At 38.5% G+C, this 18549-nt stretch overlaps 1 protein-coding gene across 1 annotated transcript; it reads right to left on the reverse strand.

Moving 5' to 3' along the window:
* Nucleotides 1–739: 739 nt before the first annotated feature.
* On the reverse strand, nt 740–17981 carry LOC128471908 (protein-glutamine gamma-glutamyltransferase E-like). The gene is made up of 13 exons (XM_053453907.1): nt 17896–17981; nt 14165–14338; nt 13365–13607; nt 12716–12834; nt 9336–9464; nt 8436–8607; nt 6161–6296; nt 5825–5928; nt 4331–4573; nt 3808–4158; nt 3092–3249; nt 2298–2431; nt 740–1042 (listed from the first exon to the last, which is right to left on the reverse strand). Exons 1-13 carry the CDS (start codon nt 17900–17902, stop codon nt 892–894), a joined length of 2121 nt encoding a protein of 706 aa, XP_053309882.1. The 5' UTR covers nt 17903–17981; the 3' UTR covers nt 740–891.
* Nucleotides 17982–18549: the final 568 nt, after the last annotated feature.

Consider the following 18549-nt stretch of genomic DNA (forward strand, 5'->3'; position numbering starts at 1 on the left):
GGCGCTTGTTGTTTGGGTAATGAATATATTCAGACAATCATTGAGCTCCAAATATATTCTTAAGATTTTTGCTTGTACCTACAACGGACTCCAGTCTCTGAATGTTATTGATCACCTAAGAACTCTCTGGATGTACCTGAGAATAGAGTCAGTTTACCTGTTCTCTGAAACAATCCTCTTTATAAGTAAGTGATGATAATGGCTTTCACTGCTGTCCAATTGTCTCTCATTTATAACTAGCAGCGTCCCTGCTAAACCAATTTACCTGGCTAAAATCTACTTCTTCACAAGTGTCATATGAGGAGGAACTGTGAACATCCACACTAGCAGACCTGGAATGTTCTCAGGCATGGTGCTAATGCTACTTAAACGTTTTACCCCTTTGTTTATTAGTGTTAAGCCATGTGCTTGAAACTCTAATATGTTTCCATTTTCTTAGCCACATTGTCATGGCCTTCAAACCCACCTCCCATGTACATCAGTACAGGTTTTTCATTAATTCCCAAGCGGATGTTGGAAATAGCAGGCGGCTGAACCATCTCTAATCACAATTCTCAAAAACTGGCCTGCTGAGTGTTCTTACACCATATAGTTGGAGACGAATGCCGTATTGCTTTATTCCAGACTACAGAGAGTGCACGTTATATGAATTAAAATTCAGAATTCAAAGCAGACCTTGTATACCCACCCCTTCTCTTGCAGTGAATTTGATCGTAAAAACAAAGCCAGACCACTAATGTTTTTATTGTTATACATTTTTATTTGATGTATTTGTAAATGGTATGTTTGCATGTGCTGATGGCATAACTCATACTTTTGTTTTCTTTGGGAACTGAATCAGTCATGATTTGCTTTTATAATTCTTTCTTTTTTTTTATTGACTTGAATTTACTAAGTTGAGGCTACATTGACTGTCTGGTATGCCTTCACATCAGAAAATTTATCTGATGAGAAATCCACCATGAGACTTCTCTCGCCAGTTCGGTACGGGAAGATTTGAAACTCAGTTACTGATCTCTGTTTGGGTTTCAGAGGTGGTGCACTGGAAAAAAAAATAAAATGAAAACTAAATTTGGCATTCACCATCAATGACATTCATTATTTATCATATGTATTGTTTTATTTGCTTCTCACACATTAAACATTGAAGCATCACTTCACCTATTTTGTGTACAATTAATCCATATTAAAAGCTTCTAAATTCTTCCTAGCTAGGGCTCCTAAAACATAGGATTATATCTTCTGTTAATATATAGCACTCTCTTTTAACTCCCTAATGGCCCTATACTGTAGATGTACAGGTACAGCCATACAAAAAGTAGCAAGATGCCCCTTAGGACTTGCATGTTGTTACTTTATTCTAGTGGGAGAGACAGATCCCTTCTGCTTCACATGAGATCAGGCTGTCTAATGACAGCCTGGATCCCCCCTGTCACAAAAGGCAGCATCTCTAGCTTCCTGCTGATCTTGTGTAGATACACTATTACAATAGACATTTCTGTCCATGTGTGTGGGCATTCTCTTCAATGCAGACATCCAGTGGAAGGTCACTGGAAGACAGAATAGACCCAGCAGGGATCTCTGATGGCTCCCCCATGTGGCAGTTAACACACATTGCGATCATCAATGCAGTGCTATTAATCAGCACAGAAGAGATCAGAGGGAAGAGATCAGAGGGAAGAGGAGGAGAAACAAAATTTCTCTCCTTTCCAAAAAAAAAAGAAAGAAACATATTTATAAATGAAAAAATGAAAGTAAAATCTTTATAACGATCCAGTGATGGCACCGTGTCAGGTATTGCTGTAATCAGGGGATGTTGCTGAACATAAATTAGTTTGTTCTACTGTGGCACCTGCTGTGTAGAAGAAATCCTAAGTAAAATTGCAAAAATTACTCTATTTTTAGTATAGGGTTTGTGGTTTTTTTGTTTTTGTTTACAAATTTCCACTAAAAAACGAATATGCCTTATGGATTTCTATGATTTTAGAAGCCCCTGCTTCTGAATAAAACAATATATAGCTTATACAGCTGTACCTAATATGGAAAACATCATGGTTTAAAAAACACAGGGTATGAATCACAAGAAATTCTGGTCATTAGGGTCAGCCCTCAGTCTAGTGGTTCATGGGGACACAAGGACGTTTCAGAAATAAATTTACTGTTACGTCAAGCGACTGTGAACAAACTTCTCATATAAAAAAAGCATCATACATTTCTGACAGTGTTCAGTAGCTACTTTGATCAGGACCCAAATATGTTGATTGGCTGATTGAGAATGAGGGGAAAAAGATACTTACTTAATTGTGAGTGGCTGTTTCAGCAGCCCACTGCCTTCTACTATTAGCCGGCTGTTTGCAACGTCCTCGGAAATTGGGTTGGAAAATATAATATCAACGGTAAATGGTTTGTTTAAAGCGGGTTGCCCAGTGATCTGGAGGAAGAAAACATTATAAATGATGTGCGCATTTCAAAAGATTGAGTATTTCTGGTTGCTAAACAGTGAAGAGACGTCCCTGCTAGGTTAATGCGGGTTCTCTATATGATGAATATCTTATGGTCACAAAAGCAAAAATTACTTCTAAGCACAACTCAACAACAATAGTTTGGTTTTACATATTTTTCATTGTAACGTTCTCATTCTCAGTAAATCATTTAGTGATATTTGCCAGATAATCACGCATTACTCCTAAATAGGGAATTCTAGTTCGGTAGCTGGAGATTTACTGTAAAAATAAGACACAGAATGTACTGTGCAGACTTTACTACACCAGTATGGTAAAAATCTATATTTCTTCCTGTGATGCCTTTTCTGTTTCAACTTTAAAGCATATTCTTAATAATAAATAAGGCATTTTATACATAGCCAGGTGGTCATCAGAAATAGCCTCATTTGTAGTATTTTAATGCTAATGAGACTACAGTTCATACTGTAACATAGCATTAAATTTAGGTTTGGGGAAAAAAACCAAACCCATCAAGTTGAGCCTCGCCGTTGATACAGAAGACTGTGAGTATGCTGTTTACATTTGATTATTTGCGTCGCTCTCTGAATTATTATTTGTCTTGTCATGAATGCCAATACAACAGGTACCTGTATCAGTAAAGGTGGGCTCTTTAGGGTGACTACTGTATCTACCAATAGCCTCCCTCCTTTGTCATCTTCACACACCGCCACCAGCTGTATCATGTTGTCAGTTGTGATGGCATTTTTATACTGAGAATAGGAAACTGTTACCGGTACATTCTTCTCTGGGGAATAAAAGAAGCAAAATACTAGTTAAACGCACACGATTTTTAATTGTGTCTAAGGCTTCATCAACATCTCATCTCATTTGGTATTTATTATTAAAAATGTCAACGGGTAATTATGGATTTTTATCAGTAAACTGGGTTATATTAAAAGTATTTTTCTGGAGAAAATTCTGTTACTGGTGAAATTTCAGAGCGTAGGTTGAAAATACTAAAAAAAACTTGTTGTGGCGCCTTCTGAAACTATTTTTGTTGTTAGACCAACTATATAAATTAAGTGCAATTAATGCAATGTCACCTATTGAGGCGGACATCTGTAATATAGTTATTATGTAGAGCGTATCAGCTGCTGCTGCCCTTTTATTTTTGTGGAAACTCCTTAACCTGGGTTTATTTGTCCCCACCACACAAAAGTAAGTACTGATTTTCCATACATGCAATACCACATCCTAAGAATGCATGCATGAAGAGGGAGTTCCCACATCGCTGTTACACTATTTGTTAACTGATAATCTTATAATTTTTGATTGTGTGAAGGTGTAAACCACCAGTTCTTACCTTCATTAGGTCCAAGGCTGACAGACTTCTCCTCGCTCAGGATCTCTTTTACCGGTGCCCTGGTATACACAATGGCAGTGGCGGTTATATTTACTTTAATAGACTTAGTGTCAGCAGCTGTGTTTTTCAGTGCCAGGGGGACCACGACATTCTCCCCAACCTGAGGCTGCCCACTCAGCTTAAAGGTGCCCGTAAAGTCTGGTTTCGGGGCAGGCTCATCCGTACGTTCTGCCGCTGAAAAGGCTCCTGCTCCTCCCGCTCCTCCTCCTGCTCTTCGGGACATAACTCTGAAGCCCACACTTGGTAGATTACTCCGGGCCTTCTGGAAGACCTCTCTTTCTTTTGCAGTACCTGAGCATACAAGGCAAGAAGATATTTTATGCCTATTTTTTTTCTTAAAATAATATCTAAAAAAAAACCTATGTTATAAGCCAGCTGCTATTTGGACAAATACAAAATAACATTAATTATAATCATTTGTCAACGTCAGAACTTGGACTTATAAAAGGATTATCACAGTCACCTTCTGCATATTTGTAGTCATTTGTTACATCTACGCGGGTGAAGGCACCTACTGCCTTGGTGCTGGTAAACTGTCCGATCGATCGAGTATCATTGTAAATTCTTCTGCGGGAGCCATCTCCATACACAACCCAGTCTGCTTTGTCAGCATTCACTTCAGCAAATACAAAAGGTGTATCAAAATCCAGATTGACATCCCCTTCTTTAACTGCTTTGAGGGAGGTTGGGCCAAGGCGAAATGAACCTAAATTCGAAAATTAAAAATTAGAGCAAGAACTGAAACATTATGCACTAAAATATATATGTCATTTTTGTATTCCCTAGGCCAAATAATATCTGCAAGTACCTAATTAGGCAGGTTAGGTTAACCTAAGGTATCTAGCCCCTAGGCTAACTATGGTAAGCTGTGTGACTTGAATTGTCCTTCACCATGATCACTGATGCTCAAGCACCATCACCAGCACAGTACCTTAGAACGCCATCTAGATCGCTGATATGAGGTTTTGTTCCTGATAATGGTAGTACTCATAATATTAAGCATCTTTTCTTTTATTTAGTTTTTTGTTTTGTCTAAAGGACTTTTATAAAGACTCAAAACTGTCACTCTTTGCATAAATGGGCATGGTCTTCTCTTTCATATACTCAGCGCAACATTTACATTTTATATTAAGATTATTTTTTTAATTCATAGTATGGATACTGCCAAGAAGAATGTGGAAGAGAAATAAAGAATAGAGACTAGAGACATAAAGTAATCTAACTGAATGCCATGTTTTAATGACAATGTCTGTGGCACAAATTTCTTACATAATAATTAAACCATTTTGCTTTGGTGCAGCTTTTTCACAAAACATTTGCAACTAAATTTGCTAATTTGTTGCTGTTTCCAAAGAGACGCTTTTGATTGATAGATTTATTTCTACAAAGCAATTCTGTTCTGGGCATACCTGGGGACTTACTAGATTTGGCCAAAAGGCTCAAGGAATCAGAGCTGATTACTCTGTCTCTGGGCAGGGTGGAGTTTGGTTCTGTCTACTTGCTCCACGTGGTGGGCTAGTCCCACCGCCGTGCACGTCTACCCAAACTTCCCCAACTCAGCCTCTCCCTCCGCTGAGATTTGACATCATCTGCTTTAACAAGGATGTGACCAGGATGGAAGTCTGGCTGACTTGGCCTTGGGTTGCAGTTCTAGGTGCGTGGCAACCCCTCTTCCGTATAACTGGAGTTCAAGCTCCCTGGCATGGCATTTGTCTGGTTAGGAAGATCAGAGATCTCCTTTGTAACTGGCTCATATACACTATAGAGCACTGTGCCTACCCTGCACAGCCTCCATAGTGAATTTACTCTGCACCACACTATCACTCTATGGTTGGGAATGGCTGGGGCACTGACCTGGTTCAGGCCTAGGACAGTGCCCATCCAAGATATGTCACAGGACGTGACAGACTTCTGAACATGTGCTACAATATATGTGTATATACCCATGTTACTATACCTTGGCTAGGCTCCTGTGGGGTAGAGTCCAGAATCTGCCATCCACTGTAGAAATTTCCAAGGTCTTTTCTAACGAACCAGCCTTCATCCCATGCATGGAAATTCCTGAGAAGTGGAGTTTTATTAAAATCACCTCCTTAGTAAAAATATTAGGAAAAGGAACCACAAGATTCAAACTTACTACAATGAGAAAACATTATATGTTGGGTGGCAGAGTACATGAAGATCTCTCCAATTTGAGACATACAGCAAAGAGTAATTAAGGATTTGGGGAAATGAACAACAGGATATAGCATTTGGACCCTAGAGGACTTACTGAACCTCTCTTTCGACTCACCAAACACTGTCTGCTGACCATGGAAGGGCATTTCCATATTCATCATAGTATCGATCAACAATCAGATTCTGATCTGTGTCATGAGCAGACTCAAAGTTTGTGATCAAACGAGCTGGTATCCCCAGGCATCTGAGAGCTAAATAGAATTATAATACAAACAATATTCAGTTTCCTTCCCTATGCAATCTATAGAAAAATAGAAGGTATATAGTGCTTTGAAACAAGTGATACAAGTCGATTAAATTCCCTTAACTGGCCAAAATATTCATTGTAAATAAAGTGTTAATCCTGTTTGTCTTTATTAAATCAATAAATATGATATGTTTAGATGCTTTTATATTTATTGCAGGTAAAATCAAGAGCTTTGTCTAGCATATGTACATATGCATTTTCCTATTTTTTGCACATACTTACGCATTTTGACCGATGTGCTTAATATTATGTCAGATATTTTATGAGGGAAAACATGTATTCTATATATTCTGTATTTTACATGAGCACAAAATGGAGTCAGAGCCATTTTATTTTACTTAATCATATAATGATTATTTCTTTTTGTCCTTGTTCCCTCTATAATTGAGAACAAAGGAGTATTCATGTATAATGATGTTTCAGCGTATATATGATACAATTAATGTTATCTTTTATGAGAAAGTTAAGGAGTAGACGCTGCATATCCTTAGGAATGTAAATTGGAAAGGGGGATACATGGGAAGACTACCAAGACCTGAGTTACTATCTAGGAAGTAACACCTGGCGATAAGGGTGACCAAGGATAAATTCCAAACACATATGTAATGGTTTTAAGTTATTTCTTAGACCAGAGCGTCTCTCACAGGTAAATAAAGAAATTACAACGGTGTAAATATGAGTAGAAATCCTAATTATAATGGGTGAAACCCACCGTTATGATTGGATAATTCCAATCAAGAGGTGGAGGCTATGATAATAAGCTCTGTCTTTAATAATTTAGGGACTCACCTTAAAAACGGACCTTAAAAACGCACCCTGAAAGAGACAGACCCTGACGGACTCATTCACCAAATTTACCTCAGAGAATTGGAATCTTAACATCCTGGCACCATATTTCACTCTTGGAGTTACTTGGAGTTCTAACCTATATAACTTTTAGAAAGTTATATTCTTTCCACTTCATTTCTTGCCACTGAACCTGGATTAACTTCTACAAGGAGCAGTTGGACAACAGCAACAAGTGGTGGTAATTATAATTGTTTTATTATTCTGAATAGAGGTGAATTTTGTCTTCTTCATATAGAATTCCCTGTTTCTGGGAAATAGCAAGTATTTGGCATTATTGTATATGACGGCTTGTGAGACTGCAGCTTATAACCCGTGATGAAGACAATAATGTAAAAGGTATTTTAGATGTAGATGAAGTTTGACATTATTTGCATCTATTAGGAACTTCACTAATACTCTTAGACATTATTAAATTACTTTTAATTGTTATATTAGTAGAACTAAGATATAGATAGAGTTAGTGATTTTTTTTATTACTACCCTGATTATTATTTTTGGTTGCTGAGTGGACTGGAAATTAATTGTGTGTTAGACTCATAAAATACCAATTCATATTGATAACTATCGATAATATACTGTATTTATTTTTGATATGTTTTAAGATGTTTATATTTTATATTATGCACTGAGTGACTCATATATATATATTGTAAATTGTATTCACAATAAATAATATTTTTGATTGACTATCGTGGCGATATCTATCTAATTTGAATTATAATTTTCGGCGATCTGAAAGAATTTAGGATTGGAGATAAAATATAGGGTATCTCCTTAAATTAATATTGTGGATGTGGTACTACAATATTTGGTAGCGTCGTTATTTTGCGTGTGTGAGAAAATAGTGGTTTTGCCTATTTTGTCTCATTATTATCCCTAACAATTACTTAAGGCTACGTATTTACTAGGCCTACAAATTTCAAAAATGAAAATACGTACTTGATCTTACAGTGAAACCTCAAACAGGAAAAAAAGGGCAGAAGTATATGCCATCTTAGCAGAAACCAAACACAAAAAGGCAAATAGTTGAGCCTTCTTGAGTTTTGAAGGGCAAGTCTGAGTTGATAGTAACTGGACACTTAACAGAGATGTGAAAGGTATGCAGTTTTGATCATTTAAATAAACTTTTTAAGATGTTAGTTATGTTCTGAAGTTTCTTCTTCTGGGAAAATGAATGTGATTACATTTGAATAAGGTTGCAGTAGCTTTTGTGAAATACAACTGTTTGACAAACCTGTACACAGAACTCCTGCATATACCCAGCACTGTCCAAATGCAACTGGCCCATTCTGAATCCAGCTACGGAGAATTGGAACACTTCCGTTCCATGTTGTAGGGCTCACACCTCCTGAGTAGTCCCCACTCCAGTTTCCTATAAGAACTCCATCATCATCATTACTGTTGACCTGGGGAAAAAATGTATAAGGATCTGAGCATTTGTAAAGCAATGTAGGATTGTTAGCAGTTATGCCTAGTTATCAACTCAACCAAGTAAGTTGTTAATTTGTACATACAAATGGCCTTTATTATATTCTTTCTTATAAGTAGCAGTTATTTTAAATAGAGCATAATGTGGTAAGAGGAGATATCAAAAAGAATTAGCTGCAAAATATAGAAATCTTTCAACACGCAAGAATCTATAAACAAAATGTAATTAAAACAGCCAGAGTAGACGATCCAATTGGTTATTTTCTGCTGTCACTGTACATTTATCTATATATCTTGAAGATTGCAGTGAGAGATAACTCCTTGGAGAGAAAGCAAGTACTTTTACTCGCATTAATTTAACCTGAAAAAAACACCCTATCAAGAAGCTGCACTTCCCTGCCACCTCTGTGTCCAACAGTTTGCATCACTGATGGGCTGCTTTAAACAGCCCATCACTGATAGGAGTAAAGATCTCGGGGCATCTTTTAATGTATATGGATAGGGGTGTCTTCTCCTTCTGGAGCATTCACTCAGCCAGCTCTAGAGCTTACTGGCAGACCGTGTTCAGGTGAATTCTGGACGGATTCTGCAGAGTGACCCACGGCAATTTACTTCTCAGGAACTTTGCAGCTATCGTATGCATTAAGGTGCATGAGATGGCTGGAGTGTTCCTGAAAATCTATATCTAGGATACTATCATACTCACCATCGCACTCAGCACTCTTCCAACATATGAGGGGCTATTTCGTTTTGACACATCTGCAGCTGGATCCCTTCTGTACTCTGGACTTCGATCAAGCATGGTGAGGACAATGGGCAAAACACCTTCCTCAAACTGTAAGAGTAGGACAAAATATGTTATTTTTTCCCTTATTGTGAAAGTGGGTGGCCTATAGTCCTGGCCAGGTGATACCTAGTTACATGTAATGTCATAACACCATGGATCCTGTCTGAAAATTAAATTAGTAAATTACACGATTTCATGCTTGGATTATTTAGCTTTATGGACGGTCAGGAACAGTGGAGAATTAATTGCTGGACTAAGGACCGAAATAACAGAACTGGCTGAGGATTCAGGCTGAGACATTATTTATAGGTTTATGGTTGATGGGAGCAGAACAACAACTAAGAAGGGAGGTAGTGGGCGTTGAATGTGCAAAATGAAATAAGGATTGAAGCCAGAAACCTGAAAAGGCCCAGTGCACCCCACAATTAATATTACCATAGCTGCATTTTTCAGGTTTCAAACGTGGAATTTTGACCATTTGATTTTATGGGCCCATGTCTGTTTTGGGACCCCGCCACCCCACCATTTGCTGCCAAAGCTTTTAGTGACATTATTTTTTCCTCTTTTTTCACAAAATGGAACATTGAAATGAATTGCGTAGACCTGGTGGGTGCGGCTGCCGTAAAACAAACTATTTTGCATTCTGCAGTATTCCCCAGTACATCACTGTCCTCAGTATATGCCATGGTATTTTGTAGTCATAGGCATCGCTACAGGCGGATTGCCCACCTAAATTATTCCTTGAGCCCCCTTTTGCCCCCCACCAAATTTGGAACCCCCTCCCCCCAGCCGCAGGACTAATATGCACAGAGTATTCTAAATGTATGGGCACACCTGCATTCTGGGGGCCCCATTGTGAATCACATTGCTGCCAAGAATGAGAAGAAAGAAAGGAAAACTTTTGAAACCTTGTCTTTTAGGTATTATGTTAATCCAATAAATACTGTGGTATATATATTGTTCTTAGAGTCACCACTGTCTGTAGTTATAGGGTCCTATAGGGGACATGCACTTTTCAGCTTTGAAGTTTTGACCATTTGATTTTATGGACCCATGTCTGAATTTGGGGACTGTCACAGGGTCTCAAAACAATTTCCCTCCTCCATTTATAATAGTATTTGTAACCATTTTCTGCCTGTTTTGGGGGCATTTTCCTGTATGTTTCTTAACACAGTGTACTTTGAATGAAAAATACAGAGACATTGTGAGTAGTGGCAGGTGATGGGGTTAACCGTTGACAGCAGATGGAGATTAAGAACTGGCAGATGCTGGGTGATTAATGGAAGCTACATAATACTCCCTGGAGCCATCGCCAACACAGAATCCCGGCCAGAAGGGTGTGTTCCTTAAACACACTTGGCATTCCTTTTGGGAGTTTCTATTTGTGGCAGTTGGGGGGATTTTATAAACGAAGTGGGCTTCATCAGTCCTCGGAGATCAACTGGAGCTGAAATTGCAGAAATGTTTATGATCCGGGGTGACTTTTTATGTATGAGAATCATACATAAAATCATTTATATTGCCACCTTTTTGTAGCAGGCCTTGTCCTTCCTCATGGTGAGGTATGGCTGTAGCAGCTAGTCTGCCAGGTCCACACCTCCTATGTGCCTATTATAGTCCCTGATGCACGCTGGCTTCAAAGTAACCCCAGCTCTGCCACGAACAGGAACGGGCATAGTGCTCTTGTCATGGATGGTGTGGTGCATGCACACATCCTTCCTGTCTCTAAACTTAAGTGCCAGCAGCTCCTCCTTCTGCAGAGCGGAGTATTCCCCCTTTTTTAGCCGGGTCTGTGCTAACTGTTCTGCGAGTACTGCAGGCAACTGTCTCGAAACAGTAAAGCAGTCTGAACAAAATGATCAAGGTTCAGACGGTACCCTCTGTTAATCAGGGGGAGTATAAGGTCCCACACATTTTGAGCACTGGTTCCCAGATGTTATGGGCAACCAGGAGGGTCAAGGTGGCAGTGCTTTCCCCCATAGACCTGGAATGCCTGAACGTACCCACTTACACTCTCATAGAGTTTATATAACTTAAACCATATCTGGAGTATTTTAAAGGAATGTACTGTTTGAATGTGAGTTTCCGCTTGTGCTTCATGAGAGACTCATCAATGGCTAACTTTTGCTGGAGGATATACAACTCTGCAAACCTGGCCTGAAAGTGGGTAAGACGGGGGCTTACCTTTTATAGCCTGTCAGGCTAAATGCAGAAAACGTACCAGCATTTCATAACATAACCTGGGCATTGTATAGGGGTAGACATAACTGTCTATGCTGCAGAAGAAGCGTATAGTCATTTTTTTGGTTATGCCCATACAAAGGATAAGGGCCCAAAATCTTACTCCCCAAGAAAGTATATCTTGCCCAGGGTAAAACCTGCCACATCCACCTTTATGCCAGGCATGGCAGTAAAAAGTGGGAAGATTGGTGAGGTTTGGTATGGTGGAACCCATACCTCACCATCACCGGCAGCAAAAGGAACTGAGACACTGACATCGCTGTCAATGGCAGAAAACTGACCTGCATCCAAGCCTGACGCCGTGTCAGTCGCACTAGAATCAGAGGCAGATTCCAGCAGGGCAGAAGCCTCTTCAGCAGTAAACTGCTTCTTCATTATTAAAAATACTAACTAACTCTAAGCACAAACAAATTTGAGCTGGATATTTGGGGGAAGGGTACTGAAACTACTACTAACTTTTTTTTTTTTTTTTTTTTAAGATTTTCTCCCACATATCAACCACCCCCCCCAAAAAAAACACCAAAGGAAAAGGGAAAAAAGAGGAGAAATAAAGAACAAAAAAGGAAATAAAATAGAGATCAAACAACAAAAAAAATCAACTAAAAAAAGAAACAGATAATTGAATTACAAGAAAAAAAATTAAATAAATGCAAAAAACAATGAAATAATAAACTGCAAGATTTGAATAATCCCTAAACAGCAGGAGTAACTCTCCTCCCTCTTTCTGATACCAGATGAAAGCGACAGTTAGGAAGAGGTAGGGCTTTGTGGTGTCACTGAACTTGTCTTCTGGTCTTCCTAAACTAAACCTCTCGGAAGAAGCATCCTGGAACGCCCCTTGCAAGATTGGGCTTGGGGTGTCGGATTGACAGGCCAGTGATTTGAATCTCTGTGATCAGCGACAAATCACATTACCACGTACATGGGTATTGTTGCATTGCATTGCATCGTGAGCCCATACATGTACAGGCTTTGCCGTGAAGGGGTTAAAAGGAAGAGTTATGGCATCTTTTTGTGGGTATGTTTTTTCAAGATACTATTTTTTTTTTTTTAATTACCTGGCCATAATCCCACCTCCTGCTTCCTCTACTATTAGCACTTCCATAGAAGATCAATCCAGTTTCATTTAGGACATATTCTTGCCTTTCAGTATCACTGTTCATGTACACTTCATCACCTGCAAAGATACATTAAACCATATGCACACATATTAGATCCCAGCTGTATTTATACCCCCCAAGTTTGCACCGTAACATTTTTAGGGGAAGCAGCTAGTATGCCTATAGATATAATGGCTGTGGGGTTTATGTTAACCCAGCATAACTAGAGGCCGTAGACCGTAGCCTAGTTTGTCAGTGGTTAATCCCAATGTGGCAGAATAACAGTAATGAAGAAGTATCTGCCTACCATTTACTTGATCTTCAGCACAGTAGTAATTTTCATGACAAAACAAATACTCTCTTGCATTTTAAACAATCGTGTTTAACTCTATACAGTATGTGCTCTGAGGAGTTAGTTAACAGGGGGTTTGTTTCTAGTCAGGGTTGTGAAGTGGGGTCTTTTACTCCAAGGCCTGTTTTACAGTGCACTTTGTATGAAAAATACAGAGACATTGTGTGTAGTGGCAGGTGATGGGGTTAACAGTTGGCATCTCCTCTGTTTTCCAACATTTTTTACCAACAGAAAAAAATCTGAGTGGACTAATACCTGATGCCCAAGGATTAAATAACACAAACATTTCTCCAAGGTTCCTTGAAGAAGTGCGCCCTCCGCTGGTGATCTGTAGACTCAGTCTGTAACGCCCAATGACGGCAATAACTGGAATATTGATGGTAACAGTCATGGGGTTGCTAGTGGTGGATGCTGAGGCGGCACTCCAAGCTGTTCGGCTCCCAGAGCTAGAAATAGGCATTACAGCTTTTGTATTACTCGATTCTGATGGAGAAGGACCTGCCAAGGGAAGCGACATTATACCTGAATATCAATTCAAACATATCATATCATTTGTAGAGAAAGATTAATCACAGGTTTGATAGAATACAGCTGTCTTTAACTTGGAGCAAAGGGGGCAGTGTTCCTGGGCCTAGCCTTACCCTAGTGGCCCTCAGGAGCTGCCATTGAGCTCCTTCAATAGCCACTACAGTCTGGAGGTGGGAGTTGTACAGTCATTGACACAAGGCTCTCTACTATTGTGTCCTCCTTCAAACCGCCTGCCAATCACCTGCTGATACAGTATGACATCATACCCTGGCAGCCATGTGCAGGTGGCAAGCACACAGCAAAGGAAGTGTTAGCGGAGAGGTCTGTGTTGGTGACTGCATCTCTACTTTTCTCACACAATTATGAAGAGTGGAACTTGTCCTGGGCTTCATTAGAAATACAACAGCTGTGGATCAGACTACTCATCAATTTGAACATATAAAAGGTGCTCAAATATTTACAAAGAGCTTGATCATGGTTTTGATCATGCTACTCTTAGATAATGAGCTTATTTCATGAAAACTTACCAGTCTCAGTGGTCAAGGATAGACTGTCTCCAAATTGTAAGCGCCTGTTAAATGTCAGGATGATGGTAAAAGCCTGCCCTCTCCTCAGAATGAGCTCATTGCTGATGAAGTCACTGGTCCTGTGAGCAGGCTCATTAATGCTTTGTTGGAAGTTCCAGTTTGTTAGCAGAAGACCTGGAAAAACATTATTACAGGAGCTTTACGATAACACACACACACACATATATATATATATATCTATATATATCTATATATATATATATATCAAAGCTGTAAACAAGGAGCTCTGGGGTGTTGCAACTTGTGCGGCCAGCCATGTATGTATGTATGACTACAGTTGGACGGCTCACCCGCTACCAACAAAAACAAAATGTAGCACAGACCTTTTCTTCTCAAGAAATATTCCTGTAAACTCTTGTGGGGATAAATGCAGTCTTACTCACTGCTTGGATTCCCCCCACCTGAATCCCTCATAGGGAAAAGGGTAAGTTAAAGAGGAGGAGAGATAAAGCGAAAGGGTGGGAAGATCAAGAGAACGAGAGGTAAAAAGCAAAGGAAAAGAGGAGAGATGAAGGGGAAGAGATAGACTGAGAAGAGGATCAAAGAGGAGGGGAGAGAAAGAAGAAAGAGAAAGAAGAAAAAGAAGACTTAAAGGGAAATAAGAAAGATATAAAGAAAATAGAAGATATATAGAGTAATTTGAGAGACATGGAGAGATAAAGAAAAATAGGAGGTGAGACAGAGCTATGAGATAGAGACATGGGAGTGGATAAAGGGGAAGGTCAAAAGAGAACAGGAGAGGTAAAGAAAAGGGAGAGATAAAGAGATACTGAGAAAGGGGAGAGATTGACAAAAAAACAAAGATAATGAGAAAGAGGAAAGATACTGAGGGGGAGAAATTACTCTATGAGGAAGGGGAGGGGGAAAGTGTTTGTTAGGGCAAGTATATCTAAGGGCAAGCAAGTGTGTGGATGCAATTTGGGTGCTGAGGCAAATCCTGTGGATGCAATCTGGGGACTGGGGCTGGCCTTTAGGGTGTGCAATCTGTGATATATGCCTGCAATTTAGGGTTTCCATCCATTTATTTGATTTATACCTTTGATACTGATTTCTGTGAGTTTTCATTCGATCTATACCTGCAAGACTGGGTCTGTGTGTTATTCAGTTGATCTATACCTGCGATGTTGTGTTTATTTGATCTATACCTGAACTACATGGAGGAGAAAAAAAGGTGTGCCACAGTGTAGAGGGTACAACAGCAATGTATATCCATTCAAAAACTACATGTATACCCTATAAGATGAAATAAGACAAAAAAGGAGTTCCACCACTGCGTTTAAGATGGTTAGAAGATAAGAGACTGGGTTTTGACTTAACATTTACATTAACATTGCTGTTAGAAAATATATGTTACAAATCTGGACTGTTGTGCTATTGTGAGAAAACTGCATTATATACGAGCAATGTGGGGGAGGGGAATCTGCTTTGGGCACAATAAAGTAATCTTCCCACTGGCTGTTCACACATCACCAGTAAATATAGGTTTGGGGTGCCACAGAAATACTTCTCATGCAAGATGGTTTAATTTTACCAAGCCATCCTTAAAGTAGAAAAATTATGTTAAATGTACAAAGGTTGATACTTCCTTCCCAAAACTGTTATCAACTTCACCTTCATATACAGCCAAAAGCCAGACAGAAAAACATAGCAACTTAATATACACTCTTAAAATGGTGAACTCTGCAAGAGCTCCTAAATACCAAAAGAATATAAAAGAAATGGAAAATGTAACTACCGTCTGAACTACAGGGTATGGACTTCTAAGAACTAAGCTTCTTCTCTCAGACTCAGGAATACATGTTAGGGGGGACATATGGAAAGAAAGCATTTCATGCTTTAATCCACAGATATTGAAGGAGTGTCAAAAGTTCTTGCAACACAAATCATGTTGGGTATTCAACAAGTAAACTTGGCCGCAACTCCTACTAAATTCAGCAGGGTTCCATGGCACCTCTCACCCAACCCAGTTGGATGAGTTGAATATGAAGAATTGCTTTACTCAATTTTCAGGTTTGACTCATTTCACAATACAAGTGTTAATTAAAATATGTACGTATGATTTTTAGCTTTTAAAAATTGATTTATAGATCTCAGAAACATAAGAATGTTCCCAAGACATTTTGGCTTCATTCCCAGCAAGCTGGCACATTTTGTAATGGAATGTGGCACAACCCTTGTGAGCTATGAGCGCAAACTGCAATCCTAGTAAGCAAAACTACAGTGCAATGTCAAATATACTATAAATATATCATAACAAGTACGGTATATGATTATTTCTTTCTCCTGTTATATATACATCTGAGGAACATCACCTGAAATATCAGGTTACTATAAATTCATTATTGCTTCAATACCTTTTTTACACCAAGCGCACGTGGACAATTGTATCTTTGTATCTATATTTATATTATGGTGAACATTGACTGTGTTACCGTCTCAGAACAGCACTGACTATGGTGGGTGGGTGGGTGTGTGTGTGTATGGGGGGTTGCTAGGCCTATTGCCATGAAGATAACTAGTAGAACCCTCTAATTTCTGGAGCTCCACTAAACAGCTTGGACCATCCTTTTTCAAAACAGCACATAGCCTTCCCTATACCATATTTTTATGTGTATTTAGCAGGGGACTAGTGCTAGTTATGGGGGCAACACAAGGATAAGGTTTTACCCAGCTCTAGGCTGGACATCCAGTCTATTAATTGACGCTAACATCTACTTTTGCAGGCACCTTTCTCAATGCTTTATTGTATTTCTGTGCTTTGCCAGATGATCTTCAGGACTAGAGGTAGGATATGACATCTTGATGCTGTGCATCATGTGATGGAAGCACGTGTGTAGCATTCTTAGTGACCATAAACCTCTGTACAATACAGTCTTATTCATAATAGGGTGAATAAATGACTAATATCTTAAGCATTGTTGTATAGAGAAATTTAATGTTCAGTATCGGTATGCATTTCCCAAAACATAACTACTTCGTTATATAGCCCTGTTCACCGTTACTGCCTGAAGTACTTAACTATGTTTCTACTGTATTGAATAATCCAATATGCATACCAAGGGCTACATTTATAAACTCAATCCTGGATGTTAACTCTGCAGCAATCAACCGGAGCATTCTATTCCTTTCCATAATAAGTGTTGCACGATAGAAATCACTAAATACTGGTGACCTCATAATCCTTTAGCATATTTTACGACAATGGTCCTATTGTATACAAATGCCATGGATTACAGAAGAAAACAGTTGTATGCAAAATAACATATAGATTATGTAGATTTTCTATCATTTAAAATATTGTAGAAAAAAGCCATAATATAATCCAAAAAGTTATTGATTTTTTGGTAATATTCCTTTTTTAAGTTATTCATCCCAAATGCTCATTCATACACTCATAACACTTTGCACTAGAATTATACTTAAATCTAATGACCAATGTTCCTTTTAACACAAGCAGAACTTGTAGGGAACTTGAGTAAATGGAGGTAGAGATGTGGCTCTTCCATACCTGTGATTTAGACTCAGGCGAATGTCCATGAACTTGTTTCATACAACATTAAACATTACACATCTATTACAATAAATAGTAACATAGTTATTGGAAACATTCAAAAGTTATGCTGCAGGAAAATAATATCTGAGATACTAGAACTTAAGACAAGTATACTTACTAGTCATTTTGCTGCCTTAGAATGTGGTACAAGTAGTGGAGTGAAGGATGACAATGAATGAGAGATTTTGCTTTTTTCACTGCTTATATCCCAATCTCTGGGTCTTGCTCGTGAACAATACTTAAATATGTAAACCAGATAGGTGGGGTTTTCCTAATTATTTTAACTGCTGTATACATACATTAGTGTTGCACAATGTTGGGTGTGTACAGATGTGAAGGGTTAGCACGTATCAATCAACACAGTCTGTCTGGGTACACACCGGAAAAGGCTAGATAGAAAATAATTAATATTCAGGGTCCAAATCATTCATAAGTAAATCTGAACATTAAAATAAGCCAACTGTGCATAAAAGAGGCTTCTGTATAAAAATGACAGAAGTTTGTAAGAAATTTGAAACATTTTTCTGCCTAAAAAAAGTCTTAGTGAATCCATTGAATGACATAAAAAAACACATTTTATAATAAAGTTATACAAAGTTATAATAAACACAGAACTGTTAAATACAAAAAATGTTTTAACTTGAATTTATATTTAAATTATTTATTAAACAGGTATCTTTTAATGGCATTTTGATTTGCTACATCCAAGGACCAATGACATGTAGCCAATAAACACTAAATATGGAATACACGTTTTTAGGTTTCTGTGCTT

The sequence above is a fragment of the Spea bombifrons genome, chromosome 13, assembly GCF_027358695.1.
Source record: "Spea bombifrons isolate aSpeBom1 chromosome 13, aSpeBom1.2.pri, whole genome shotgun sequence".
NCBI lineage: Eukaryota > Metazoa > Chordata > Amphibia > Anura > Pelobatidae > Spea > Spea bombifrons.

Coding starts and splice junctions, on each gene's coding strand:
- LOC128471908 (XM_053453907.1), bottom strand. Junction 8,608..9,335: donor GAAGAGTGCTGAGTGCGATG/GTGAGTATGATA, acceptor TTTTTTCCCCAG/GTCAACAGTAATGATGATGA. Junction 1,043..2,297: donor AAACAGCCACTCACAATTAA/GTAAGTATCTTT, acceptor TTTTTTTTCCAG/TGCACCACCTCTGAAACCCA.